We start from the raw sequence: 15,037 nt of genomic DNA on the forward strand, positions 1-15,037 counted from the left end.
CCCCTCTGCTTTCAAGTAAATCCTTTAGGGTTGTACGCTTCAATTTTTCTTAAGCGCTCTCCATCCGTTCTGTACCTCTCCTAGGAAATCCAGGAAAATCCCGCCGCTGCCGCCAAATGTTACGGTTACCCTTAGTCTCGCTGAGAGATGGACCGCTTAGTAGCCTGGATCCCTATTGCTAAAGAGGGGAGAAGCTGCTTTCCATAGTATTCTATATGAGTCTCGCAAATATAGAATAATCTCCCTTAGCTGTAGTACAGCTAGGATACCCTTCTGCCCACAAAAACGAGTCAACGCTGCGATTGAGGGTCAAACAAGAACTCAGCACTGGGATGCCCAGCCTGCTTTTTATTAAGGTTACATGCACACAGGGCACTCCCAGGGGGAGAGGGGGGGGGAAGCACAAAATCCCCCATCACACATTTAGATAGAGAGCACTGTCCTTTGACAGGCCACAATAGGATTACAGTACTTAAGATAACAAGTTTACAAGTTCATCTTATCAATTAGCAGTCTGGCTCCAGAGGTGATTAGACAATGGGATTGGTTATCCCTAAACTTAGAGCTGAGGCCAGCAAAAATGTGTATTTAGGCAATAGTTTCTAAAAGCTGAAAAAAAAGAGTTAACTCTTTATGAAATGATACTTGTTACGGTTTTCTTGGAGCCCTTCTTAGGCGCTGGCTTGCTGGTTCAGGCATTGCTGCTGGGAAATAAGCTCTTCACAACAAAATAACTAATGCTTCTGTAACATTATGCTTATCAGATAATTTCACTTCCTTCTGTATAAGGAGAGTCCATGGCCCCTGTCCGTGTTCTCCGATGGGCGGCCCTCTAAATTATATTTTTCTTCTGGCACCATTTATACCCTGATATTTCTCCTACTGTTCCTTGTTCCCTCAGCAGAATGACTGGGGGATGGGGGAAGTGAGAGAGGTATTTTAAGCTTTTGGCTGGGGTGTCTTTGCCTCCTCCTGGTGGCCAGGTTCAGTATTTCACAACAGTAAGGAATGATGCCGTGGACTCTCCTTATACAGAAGGAAATTAAATTATTTGGTAGGCATAATTTATGTTTTCCCACCAGTAATGACTCATGGTCTCTCACCATCATGAAATAAATTTATTCATCAAGTAAACACAACTTTTATTTATTTTATGAGCAATACCTTCACACATCTCTCTGACAAAGCCTTTGTGCTGGATGTACAATCAAGGCTTCTGTCCAAAAGTCACATGCAAGCCTGTTTATCATGAGCTTTACTAGAAACCAGTTACTTCTACTCCTGGCGCTCTTGCTTTCAGTCTATCCTCCTCACTTTCCAATCCTCTCCCTGCAACTCGCATGGATTTTGTCACATTTCCATTTGGCCTTTAAACTGAGACACTTTACCCTACTCTCAGACTAACACCTCTTAATACGGGGAACAATTTATCCAGTTCCTGCCTTGAAGGAACGAAACACTCATCCCTCTTTTTTTTTCTTTGCACTACTAGATTATGCCCTTGGCCACCAGCATTTTTAGTTTATGGCTCTTCCTTTCAATCTTGCCAGGATCATTATGGTCTTAGCACATAAAGACCCTCTCTTTCCTGATTTGGTGCTGTTTGTTTTTTTATGAAATAATTTTTGTTAAAATATTGCACAGTTATACAATATAATATATGCACATTCTTAGGTGAGTGGTACAAAAACAAAAGATAAACTTCCAATATAGACAAACAGGGCTCACTTTACATTGATAAGTGTTTCTTGAAAAGTTCTACTACACATTCGATATAGCTTAAAATAATCTACCTCAAAACAATTTCTGCATTTAGAGTCTCACCTCAGGAGTAACAGTATCCGGACATCTTATCCGACTATGATCCGCACCTTGCCCTAGGTCAACAGTTCTATCTCTATTATCTATCCTCCTCATTTCTTCAGAGAACATATATGGTTTCCAAACCATAACTCATTTATTTTGTTGATTTAACATACTGGCAGTTAAGCTGCTTCTTTGATAGTGATACGCTAACTTGTTTAAAACATAGCTAAATTGAGGGGGCTCTGTTTTCCAAAATCTCGCAATACTCAATCTAGTGACAATACATATCATTGCAGCTAGTTTGTTTTGGTGCGGGAGAATGCAATCTTTTGGAAAGTGTAAGAGTGCTTGTTCAAGTTTAAGGGTTATGCATTTAGAGAAAAACTTGGTAGTTGTGAGGTCTGATCCCATAGTTCTCTGACCCTGGGGCACCCCCACCACATATTTAGGTATGTACCTTCTTCTTTACAATTCCTATAACAGGGGTGAGTCTCTAAATCTGTTCCACTATGAAATCTTTTCGGATATAAATACCATCTAAAAGCCACTTTCAAGAAGTTTCCCTTAAGAAAAGCATTTACAGTGAAAGATGACCCCTTAAACAAATTTGTCTCTCATTGTTCCAAAGGCCATGTATTATTCAATTCACTTTTCCATTTCCTGATAAAAGCCGGTTTATTTTCTTTCTTAGGGTCATTAAAGTATAATTTTGTGATTGTGTGTCGCAGAAATTGTCTGGCAAGATATATCGTTTCAAAGTAATAGATATGTGTGGCTTCTGTCCCATTACTTTGTATATTCTTGATTTTAACTGGAGATGGTGAAGCCAGGAGTGGCCTCCAGTTGGGTCTAGACTTTCATATTGAATGAAGGTTAGGAGTTTATTTTCTCTAAAGGCATCTGCAATCCTATATAGTCCCTTGTTAGCCCATTTACTTTTAACTAAGTCTTCAATTGGTGATCCTAACGTTATTAAGGGAGTCAGCATAGATTTAGGACTAAGGAGTGGAAACCTACGTGTCAGAACGTCCCACAAACGACAGGTGTGTTCTATTGCTATAAACAGCTTAAGTCTTGAAGGTCTATATTTTTTAGCTGACCATAAAACTTTGCATATTTGGTCTGTTTCAAGAAGATCTGCCTCCAATTTAACCCATTGTTTCTCGCTATCAAATTTGCTCCAATGTAATGTTTGCGCCATTCTGACCGCATAGTAGTAAGCAACCAAATTGGGGACTCCTACATCCCCCTTCTTTTCTATTTCTAACCATCAGAGATGTATTAATACGCGCTCCTTTCCCTTGCCAGATAAAATTTAATTTTTTTGGGGGGATTTTGTGGATTTCTTAAATCGGTATTGATATAGGAAGGGATCTGAATAGATATAGTATTTTAGGTAATATTGTCATTTTGGTTATGACAATTCTCACATATAAAGAGATTTTTTGTTGGGACCATCTATTCAATTTAGTCAAGACTTGCATGCAAGTAGTCCCAGTCAACTCTATCAAATGCCTTCTCTGCATCCAATGAAAGGAACAGAGAAGGCACTTCCCTAGTGTGCACATCATTTATAAGATCTATAATCTTTCGAACATTATATGGGGCCTCTCTTTGCGTGATAAATCCCACCTGATCATTATTAATTAAGTTTTTAATGATCATGTTCAATCTATTTGCTAAAAAATTTTGTGAATAACTGAATATCTTGGTTTATGAGGGAAATGGGCCTATAGTTCTGACAGTATTGTGGGCTTTTACCTGGTTTGGGGACAACTGAGATACAGGCCATTAACATGTCTGGAGGAATATCATTACCTTGCATGATTAGATTGAATAGTTTGACTAACTGTGGTATAAGAATTTGTAATTTGTTTATTTCTGGTAGGTGGGATAAATTTAGAAAGTTCTCTAATTCTATTGTTTTATCTAAATTTGTAGCGGTGGGAGAAAGATTATAGTAATCCGCAAATGTGTCGGCTATTTTCAGTGGATCGTTAGTGGTCATACCATCTTTTTGCTGTATCTGGGGAACTGAGATGTTTCGGGTGATCTCCTTTAACTTGTTGGCCAGCATTTTGTCGGGCTTATTCCCTTAGAGATAATATTGGGTGTCTATAAGTTTTATTGCCCATACTGCCTCTTTGTCAAGTATTTAGTTTAAATCTGTATTTTTTTTCTCTGAGTTTCTTAGTTAAGTTTTTGCTAGGGCATTGTATGTAGATCAAGAGCCCTCTAATAAATAATTTAAGTGCCCCCCAAGTATAAACTGGGTTTGCAGTGGAGCCGTCGTTTATGGCAATACATTCTGCAATGTCCTTTTGGAGCTTTTGTAGGATAATGCTATCTTTTAAAAGACTTGGATGTAGGGACCAAGATCTAATTCTATTCGGATTTAGTAATCCTGTTAGTGTCAACTAGTGAGTGGTCCGACCAGGGACAATTAATAATCTTTGCTCTAGTTAGTAAAGGTAACAAAATTTGGCTTAATAGGATATAGTCAATTCTGGAGTATGTGCTATGAACTGTTGAAAAATATGTATAATCCCTAGTGTTTTTATTCATAGCTCTCCATCCATCTATTAGATTTTGATCTAAGAGGAAGTCTTTTAGTAATTTTGGGGTATTTTTATGGTTAGTGGGTACACCATCATCTCTAGGAGTCCTATCAATTTTGTTGTCTAAAGTCATATTAAAATCCCCTCCTATTGTCATCTTATAGTTTTTCCACTGCGTTATGAGTTTACTAACCTTAGATATAAATGGGGCTTGGTTACTACTGGGTGCATAAACATTTGCTAGGAGTATTGGTGCGTTTTGTATATTGCCTCTCACTATAATAAATCTCCCTTCCTTATCCTTAACTACTTCCTCCTCTTTGAAATTAAGGGACGAATGCAGTAGTACCAAAACTCCACATTTTTTCTTTTATTGACTGCATGATACTGTATTGGAAAAATGTTATCCCAATACTGAGATGTGAAATAAGCTTTAAGTGCCCTATATTCAAGTATGGCTTTTTTTCTTTTAATATCTGAATTTAGACCCCTTACATTGTGTGATATTATCTTAATCGTCATGACACTACCTCAGACCATGCAAGGGCTTAAAGGAACAGTCTACACCAGAATTGTTTTAAAAGATAGCTAATCCCTTTATTACCCATTCCCCAATTTTGCAAAACCAACACTGTTATATAAATACATGTTCTACCTCTGTGATTATCTTGTATCTAAGCCTCTGCAAACTGCCCCTTTATTTCAGTTCTTTTGACAGACTTGCAGTTTAGCCAATCAGTGCCTGCTCCCAGATTACTTCACGTGCATGAGCACAGTGTTATCTATATGAAACACATGAACTAACACCCTCTAGTGGTAAAAAACTGTTAAAATGCATTCTGAAAAGAGGCGGCCTTCAAGGTCTAAGAAATTAGCATATGAACCTCCTAGGTTAAGCTTTCAACTAAGAATACCAAGAGAACAAAGCAAAATTGGTGATAAAAGTAAATTGGAAAATTGTTTAAAATGACATGCTCTATCTGAATCATGACATTTTATTTTGGCCTAGACTGTCCCTTTAATTCTATGGAATGAGAATAGGTGGTCAAAATACCTCCTCCTCCTTGTTATGTATAGCAAATGTCTAATAGGCCAACACTTTTCCAACGGTAAAATGAACATTAGGCAAGTTAAAAACATCAGGGACCTCACAAATAGGTTTTGAGTCTTCTAACCTTTACCAATTCCGAGATAAGCGTACCACTTCTTTCTGTGAACTTTAAACATTAGCTTGAAAACATACCAACTAAAAAAAAGAATAATAACGTTTTAACCAATAACTGTTCTACAATCCTAGTGACTGTAAGTAGCATAACCAACTGTTAAATACCTGGGGGAATGAGGTGGTCTGTTAAATATGGGTTTAATAATATGTTAGGGTAGTGGGGTGTAGAGTTAAGGGGGGGGTTTGGGTTATAGGTAGGGATAGAAAGGGGTGACCTCCAATAAGACCCCCATATAGGTTGTTGAGTAGTAGGGAGTATCAGGGTATTGTAGCCGTAGGACTAACACTTTTGGTATCAAAAAGAGCTTATAAGTTGTTTAATCGTCTAGGAGAGAAAAGTCATATCAGCTGAGCAGTCTTAGTTGGCTTTTAAGGTGGAGGTTTAACTTCTCTTCCCGGTATATCATTGGCAACGTCCAATATTGGGACTTGTTTTGGCATTTTTGCCAACTACAGTCCAATCTCTTTTGAAGGATTTTATTTGTTGTTTAGGAGACTCCGGGGTTGCTGTTGTCTCTGGTAATAATTTCAGCTGCTCTAAGAGGCGAAACCCTTCTTCAGTAGAGGAACATGATTGGGAAGCGTTTTGATAGGTGAAGGTCAATTTGAAAGGAAAGTTCCACCTATATTTAATGTTTTCTGTAATGAGGATTTGTATTACCGGTTTCATTTCCCTCCTTCTGCGTAAAGTCGTTGGTGACAGATCCGTGTATATTTGGATTTCGTTGCCTTCAAATTTGAGGTTACGTGTATTTCTGGCTACTTTCATTATCTATTCCTTAAAGGGACACTGAACCCAAATTGTTTCTTTTGTGATTCAGATAGAGCATGACATTTTAAGCAGCTTTCTAATTTACTCCTATTATCAAATTTTCTTCATTCTCTTGGTATCTTTATTTGAAATGCAAGAATGTAAGTTTAGATGCCGGCCCATTTTTGGTGAACAACCTGGGTTGTTCTTGCTGATTGCTGGATAAATTAATCGACCAATAAAAAAGTGCTGTCCAGAGTTCTGAACCACAAAAAAAAAAGCTTAGATTCCTTCTTTTTCAAATAAAGATAGCAAGAGAACGAAAAAAAATTGATAATAGGAGTAAATGAGAAAGTTGCTTAAAATTGCTGCTCTATCTGAATCATGAAAGAAAAAAATTGGGTTCAGTGTCCCTTTAACATGGGAATAGTGCATCTTTACAATTATGTCTCGGGTATTTGATTGAGATGGTTTGGTTAAAGCTCTGTGAGTTCTATCCATGAGAAGCATAGGGATCTCTATCTCTGGGACTAATCCACGGAATAAGTTGGTGACAGTTTCTTGCAGGTTTTTGTAGGTTTCCGGTAGATTTCTAATCCGCTTATTAATAATCTAGCAGAGTGGTCTTGATTTGTGGAATCTCCTCTGTTACATCATCTAGTTTTTCTTCTGACGTTGTGTGTCCTATTTCTTGTATATCCCTCTTTAGTTCTGACATTCGTCCTGGAAGATGGCTTTTATTTGTAGGACTAAGTCTTTGTTTTTTTAATCTGTGGAACCCTGATGTTCTGGGTCACTCTGGTCTTGAGAAGATACATCTTTTGCTGGAGATATCATTTTGTCCACAGTTTTTTTGTTTGAGTTGAGCCTAAGCTAAATAGTCTTTAACTGAATGGCTTCTGCTTTTCATATTATTGCTAGCTCAATAACAAACTGTGACAAGAAATAGAAATGGACTTCTGCCAGATATTTCTTCACTTTATTTTATTGACAGAGATGCACTATTATTTTGGTACTAGGAGGTCATATGGGGGATGATTCTTCACCTCAGGTCCTAGTTACTACTGGTCACTATTGTGCTTTATGAATTCAATCATAGTGTAGGATGTAACATATTATCTTTCTTGCTGCTTTTTATGTTTGCGTATCTTGTTGTTCCAGGGCAAAATCAGGGTTTGTGCACTACAGCTCACTATTATCCCAGAACGACTTCCTAGTCTAATCCTGGCTCTTTACTGATTACTATAAGATCTTTACTGATTAGCAATATACTATTTTTGATTTTCAACACCTTTTTTCACATTTTTGGTTATCATATTCATTTTTCATTTTTGATACAATTTACAATTTTACAATTTTATATTTTATATTTAACTTTTTTGGGGGTCCCCCGTTTTTATTTTTTTTCAATATATATATTTTTTCACATGTTTTTCATATAGATTTTTTCACTGATTCATCGGTTTACTTTCACATTTTTCATCTGATTTCTTCACTGGATTTCTTCACTGGATTTTTCCACTTGACTTTTATTATTGTTTTTTATACCAAGGGAATTATATCACTTATTTATTGGACTCATTTCTCATTCTTCTAGAGATCATTTAACGTGACTCACATTTGTTTATCTCCGTAATTGGTGACATAACTTATTGTCTCGATTGTCAATTGTTTCTAGAATAGTTTTTTAATTTATTTGTTTTTAATTTATTTGTTTTTAATATATTTTTCATATGCATGTTTTTATATTATCTCTAATTGTATTTTTAGTATATATGTAACATGGATCCATGCTATTAAGTATTTAATTATATGTTAAATAAATGTCTGATTATCATTGATTTATTTGTTAGATTCTTCCTTTGCCTCTGGTTGGCGCTCTTGGATTATTTGTTGTATTTTTGATTAGCAATGTGGGTCAGGGTAGGAAGTATATTGCTTGTGGAACGATTGTTCTGTAAGGTGTCTGAGATAACCTGATTTCCCCTAAGTTTCAGTCACTAATAGCTCATTGAGAACTATACACTTAGTCAAAAGGTCTTACTCTTGTGTGTTCTGGCTTTTATAAGTTTTCACTCATCTGTTGTCACTCTTAGCTTTTGAATAGTGCACCACTCCCCAGGGAGTTTGTCCGGACAGGACTCTAACGGAGAAGGGATCTGGGGGTATGACCTGCCAATAAGGATATTAGCAGGAAAGGGGGGGGTGCACTACACCTCCACACAGCTTTATTAATGAGAGATAGTGTATTTAAGATGCGTTACTGCATATATTTCTCCCTGAGCTCTCCGAGCCATAAGCTGTGTGTATGCTCTGTTACACTATTAAAATAGCGTGCTAGGTTTCTAGCTGTAGTCCGAGTCTTTCCACACAGTCGTGTTATCAGATCTATTAATACTCTTATTGCTCCGAGAGTCTCAGCAAGAACATGCCAGTCTCAGTCAGTTTCGGGTCTAGATGGCTCTATTAACAGTCCTTAAAATGGCGACTCGCACCAAAAAAGTGTTTTGTCCTGGGACCTATCTGTTTAACTTCAGGCCGCAACTGCTGCTATTATATGTTTTGGGTTGTAGTGTGCTTTCTGTCTGAGCGTGTATAGTGACAACCTGGTAGAGGATCTTTCGATACTCACTGTTTCGATGTCCACAGCTTTTCTAACTAGGTTCAATCGATACTCACTGTTTCGATGTCCACAGCTTTTCTAACTAGGTTCACCACTTTCTTCTTCTAGTTGTGCTTACGGGTGGTTAGCCTCTCGCTGCCTCTTACATCATTTTATCCTTCGATCTGGATCACCGGGTCTCCAGGATTTACCCAGGTATAGATTTCAGTTGCGTAGTTTCGCTGCTCAGTGAGAAGGCCCAGATTCCCTACTGCTGTTTCAAGCCGGTTAAAACAGCTGATCCAGTCTGCACTTAGAATTATCGTTGGTCCAGTGTTTAGTCACTCGCTTTTAAGTGAGTTTCTATCTATAATCACTTAGGAATTAGTTAGAAATGACTTTTATTCCCTGGAGCTCTGCTTAAGTGCGACTATTGTCTTCTCCAGTTAGCTCCGCCTCTCGATTTGGTGCGGTTTTTAAAGTCTGGCTTTCTCTTTCCTCCTGTACTGCGTCTTCCCTTTGGTTAAATAAACACAAGAAGGTGGGAGCAAGAGGAACTTCTTCTCATTTCACTAACCTGAAAGTATAAGGTATAATAACTGGCACAGGCTTTTAATTCTCTTGGCCAAATTCTTGATTTTATTTTTCAAGACTTCTAATTTCTTAGCTTTATTTTATTAGTCAACTGGACCACCTGAGAGTCAAAGTTCTGGTCTTAGTTACTTCAGGATAAAAAACACACACTCTCATAAAGTACTGTTGGCTTGGCACAATGTTTCTATGGCTTCCTTACCATTACTCAATTCACATAGCTCTGTATTCCTCAACAGTGGCTGAGCAGTTAGTGATCCGCTCCTTCCCCATTGCTTCCCTAACCAAGGAGAAGAAGATCAGCGTCACAGCCCACCAGGTGGACCAGTACGTGCAAGAGGGCCTGCAACTCCGCTCATGTACTTTTCAGGTGACACAGTGATGAGGATGGGGACATTGTGTGTGATGTCATGGCTAAGGGGCTTGGGAGACACAAGAAATAGGCAACTTTGTGAGGGTGCATATATATTTTGCCTGTGGCAGGAGCTAGACTGTGTGTGAGGGGGTAGGTAGCCTGTGTGTGTGAGGGGGTAGGTAGCCTGTGTGTGTGAGGGGGTAGGTAGCCTGTGTGTGTGAGGGGGTAGGTAGCCTGTGTGTGTGAGGGGGTAGGTAGCCTGTGTGTGTGAGGGGGTAGGTAAGGCTGTGTGTGTGAGGGGGTAGGTAGCCTGTGTGTGTGAGGGGGTAGGTAGCCTGTGTGTGTGAGGGGGTAGGTAGCCTGTGTGTGTGAGGGGGTAGGTAGCCTGTGTGTGTGAGGGGGTAGGTAGCCTGTGTGTGTGTGAGGGGGTAGGTAGCCTGTGTGTGTGAGGGGGTAGGTAGCCTGTGTGACTGTGTGAGAGGGGGTAGGTAACCTACGTGACTGTGTGAGAAGGGGTACGTAGCCTGTGTGTGTGAGGGGCTAGGTAGCCTGTGTGTGAGGAGTTATGTAGCCTGTGTGTGTGAGAGAGGGTGGTAGGTAGCCTGTGTGTGTGTGTGAGGGGGTAGGTAAGCTGTGTGAGGGGGTAGGTAAGCTGTGTGAGGGGGTAGGTAGCCTGTGTGAGGGGGTAGGTAGGCTGTGTGTGTGTGTGAAGGGGGTAGGTAAGGCTGTGTGTGTGTGTGAAGGGGGTAGGTAAGGCTGTGTGTGTGAGGGGGTAGGTAAGGCTGTGTGTGTGAGGGGGTAGGTAAGGCTGTGTGTGTGAGGGGGTAGGTAAGGCTGTGTGTGTGAGGGGGTAGGTAAGGCTGTGTGTGTGAGGGGGTAGGTAAGCCTGTGTGTGAGGGGGTAGGTAAGCCTGTGTGTGTGAGGGTAGGTAAGCCTGTGTGTGTGAGGGGGTAGGTAAGGCTGTGTGTGTGAGGGGGTAGGTAAGGCTGTGTGTGTGAGGGGGTAGGTAAGGCTGTGTGTGTGAGGGGGTAGGTAAGGCTGTGTGTGTGAGGGGGTAGGTAAGGCTGTGTGTGTGAGGGGGTAGGTAAGGCTGTGTGTGTGAGGGGGTAGGTAAGGCTGTGTGTGTGAGGGGGTAGGTAAGGCTGTGTGTGTGAGGGGGTAGGTAAGGCTGTGTGTGTGAGGGGGTAGGTAAGGCTGTGTGTGTGAGGGGGTAGGTAAGGCTGTGTGTGTGAGGGGGTAGGTAAGGCTGTGTGTGTGAGGGGGTAGGTAAGGCTGTGTGTGTGAGGGGGTAGTTAAGCCTGTGTGTGTGAGGGGGTAGTTAAGCCTGTGTGTGTGAGGGGGTAGTTAAGCCTGTGTGTGTGAGGGGGTAGTTAAGCCTGTGTGTGTGAGGGGGTAGGTAAGGCTGTGTGTGTGAGGGGGTAGGTAAGGCTGTGTGTGTGAGGGGGTAGGTAAGGCTGTGTGTGTGAGGGGGTAGGTAAGGCTGTGTGTGTGAGGGGGTAGGTAAGGCTGTGTGTGTGAGGGGGTAGGTAAGGCTGTGTGTGTGAGGGGGTAGGTAAGGCTGTGTGTGTGAGGGGGTAGGTAAGGCTGTGTGTGTGAGGGGGTAGGTAAGGCTGTGTGTGTGAGGGGGTAGGTAAGGCTGTGTGTGTGAGGGGGTAGGTAAGGCTGTGTGTGTGAGGGGGTAGGTAAGGCTGTGTGTGTGAGGGGGTAGGTAAGGCTGTGTGTGTGAGGGGGTAGGTAAGGCTGTGTGTGTGAGGGGGTAGGTAAGCCTGTGTGTGTGAGGGGGTAGGTAGACTGTGTGTGTGTGTGAGGGGGTAGGTAAGCCTGTGTGGTGCATGAGATAGGCTGTGTTTGTGAGGGAGTAGGTAGACTGTGCGGTGCATGATGTATGCTGTGTTTGAGGAGGTGGGTAGCCTGTGTGAGGGAGTAGGTAGACTGTGCGGTGCAGTTGGTAGGCTGTGCGGTGCAGGAAGGGAGACTGTGTGTGTGAGGGGGTAGGTAATCTCTGGGGTGCAGTAGGTAGGCTGTGTGTGTGAGGGGGTAGGTAGCCTGTCTGCTGCAGTAGGTAGGCTGTGTGTGTGAGGGGGTAGGTAGCCTGTCTGCTGCAGGAGGTAGTCTGTGTGTGAGGGGGTAGATAGCCTTTGGGGTGCAGTAGGTAGGCTGTGTGTGTGAGGGGGGTAGGTAGCATGTGCGGTGCAATAGGTAGGCTGTGTGTGTGAGGGGGTAGGTAGCGTGTCTGGTGCAGGAGGTAGACTCTGTGTGTGAGAGGGTAGGTAGCCTGTGTGCTGCAGGAGGTAGACTCTGTGTGAGAGGGGGTAGGTAGCGTGTCTGGTGCAGGAGGTAGACTCTGTGTGTGAGAGGGTAGGTAGCGTGTCTGGTGCAGGAGGTAGACTGTGTGTGTGAGGGGGTAGGTAGCGTGTCTGGTGCAGGAGGTAGACTGTGTGTGTGAGGGGGTAGGTAATCTGTGGAGTGCAGTAAATAGGCTGTGTGTGTAAGGGGGTAGGCTGTGTGTGAGGGGGTAGGTAACCTGTGGGGTGCAGTAGGTAGGCTGTGTGTGTGAGGGGGTACGTAGCGTGTGGGGTGCAGTAGGTAGGCTGTGTATGTGAGGGCGTAGGGTAACCTGTGGGGTGCAGGAGGTAGGCTGTGTGTGTGATGGGGTAGGTAACCTGTCGGGTGCAGTTGGTAGGCTGTGTGTTTGAGAGGGGTAGGTAATCTGTGGAGTGCAATAGGTAGGCTGTGTGTGTGAGGGGGTAGGTAACGTGTAGGGTGCAGTAGGTAGGCTGTGTGTGTGAGGGGGTAGGTAGCGTGTCTGGTGCAGGAGGTAGACTGTGTGTGTGAGGGGGTAGGTAGCGTGTGTGGTGCAAGAGGTAGGCTGTGTATGAGGGGGTAAGTAGGCTGCGTGTATGAGGGGGTGTTATACGTTGTGCAAACATTGCTACTATGTAGGTCTCCAGACGCATGCACGTTACCTACCCAGGTATTCACTCCAACAGAGAAAAGCACGCAAATAAGATACAATTTGTATATTTCTCCTGTTAAGTGTAGTCAGTCCACGGGTCATCCATTACTTATGGGATATTAACTCCTCCCTAACAGGAAGTGCAAGAGGATCACCCAAGCAGAGCTGCTATATAGCTCCTCCCCTCTACGTCATACCCAGTCATTCTCTTGCACCTAACTAATAGATAGGATGTGTGAGAGGACTGTGGTTATTAAAATTAGTTTTTATTTCTTCAATCAAAAGTTTGTTATTTTAAACAGCACCGGAGTGTGTTGTTTTTTCTCAGGCAGCATTAGAAGAAGAATCTACCTGAGTTATGTATGATCTTAGCGGACGTAACTAAGATCCATTTGCTGTTCTCGGCCATTCTGAGGAGCGAGGTAACTTCAGAACAGGGGACAGCGGGCAGGGTTCACCTGCAAGGAGGAGGTATGTTGCAGTATATTATTTTCTAAGGAATGGAATTGACTGAGAAAATACTGCTAATACCGGTGTAATGTAAGTACAGCCTTAAATGCAGTAGTAGCGACTGGTATCAGGCTGATATGTGTGTATGCTTGCACTGAAGTATTTCTGGGGAATGGCACTTCACTAAGAAAATACTGTATATATATAACTTATAGCCTCTCTGCAGTGAAAGCGACTAGCAACAGGCTTTTTATTAACATCTCATATATTTATATTAAAACGTTTACTGGAATGTTAATCGTTTTTTTTCTATGAGGTACTTGGTGAAAATTTATTTGGGCATTATTTTCCACATGGCTGTCGTTTATTTTGAATAAAATCAGTTTTCTGAGCTTCCCCACTGTTGTAGTTTGAGTGGGAGGGGCCTATTTTGGCGCTTTTACTGCGCAGTAAAAATTCAGTCACAAGTCTTCCTGTTCTCCCTGCATGATCCAGGACGTCTCTACAGAGCTCAGGGGTCTCCAAAACTAGTTTTGAGGGAGGTAATCACTCACAGCAGACCTGTGAGACTGTGCTTTGACTGTGATAAAAACATATATATTTTATTGTTATCCTTTTTTTGGTATTAAGGGGTTAATCATCCATTTGCTAGTGGGTGCAATCCTTTGCTAAATTAATAAATTTAATGTGAAAATTTGGTTTCTATAACTAATCCGGTTCATGTTATTTCAACTGTGACAGTTTTTTGTGTGCTTCTTAAAGGCACAGTAACGTTTTTTATATTGCTTGTAAATTATTTGAAAGGTATTTCCAAGCTTGCTGGTTTAATTGCTAGTTTGTTTAAACATGTCTGACACAGAGGAATCTCTTTGTGCAATATGTTCAAAGGCCAATGTGGAGCCCAATAGAAATTTGTGTACTAATTGCATTGATGCTTCTTTAAGTAAAAGCCAATCTGTACATGTAAAGAAAATTTCACCAGACAACGAGGGGGAAGTTATGCCGACTAACTCTCCTCACGTGTCAGTACCTGCATCTCCCGCTCAGGAGGTGCGTGATATTGTGACGCCAAGTACATCAGGGCGGCCATTACAAATCACCTTGCAAGACATGGCTAATGTTATGACTGAAGTTTTATCTAAATTGCCAGAACTTAGGGGTAAACGCGACCACTCTGGAGTGAGAACAGAGTGCGCTGAAAATACTAGGGCCATGTCTGATACTGCGTCACAATTTGCAGAACATGAAGACGGAGAGCTTCATTCTGTGGGTGACGGATCTGATCCAAATAAACTGGACTCAGACATTTCAAATTTTAAATTTAAGCTTGAGAACCTCCGTGTGTTACTAGGGGAGGTATTAGCGGCTTTGAATGATTGTAACACGGTTGCAATCCCAGAGAAAATATGTAGGCTGGATAAATATTTTGCGGTACCGACGTGTACTGACGTTTTTCCTATACCTAAAAGGCTTACAGAAATTGTTAACAAGGAGTGGGATAGACCCGGTGTGCCTTTCTCACCCCCTCCTATATTTAGAAAAATGTTTCCAATAGACGCCACCACACGGGACTTATGGCAGACGGTCCCTAAGGTGGAGGGAGCAGTTTCTACTTTAGCTAAGCGTACCACTATCCCGGTGGAGGATAGCTGTGCTTTTTCAGATCCAATGGATAAAAAGTTAGAGGGTTACCTTAAGAAAATGTTTGTTCAACAAGGTTTTATATTGCAACCCCTTGCATGC

The 15,037-nt window shown here is 41.8% G+C and overlaps 1 protein-coding gene across 1 annotated transcript in view; it reads left to right on the forward strand.

Moving 5' to 3' along the window:
- The window catches only part of SBF1 (SET binding factor 1), a gene marked incomplete in the record, with an annotated part of 739,370 nt that overhangs the window by 463,493 nt on the left and 260,840 nt on the right, over nucleotides 1-15,037 (forward strand). Inside the window, 1 exon segment of the mRNA XM_053716293.1 lies at nucleotides 9,773-9,903. Within this exon segment, the coding sequence (XP_053572268.1) occupies nucleotides 9,773-9,903 (131 nt within the window).

The sequence above is a fragment of the Bombina bombina genome, chromosome 6 (assembly GCF_027579735.1).
Source record: "Bombina bombina isolate aBomBom1 chromosome 6, aBomBom1.pri, whole genome shotgun sequence".
Lineage (NCBI taxonomy): Eukaryota > Metazoa > Chordata > Amphibia > Anura > Bombinatoridae > Bombina > Bombina bombina.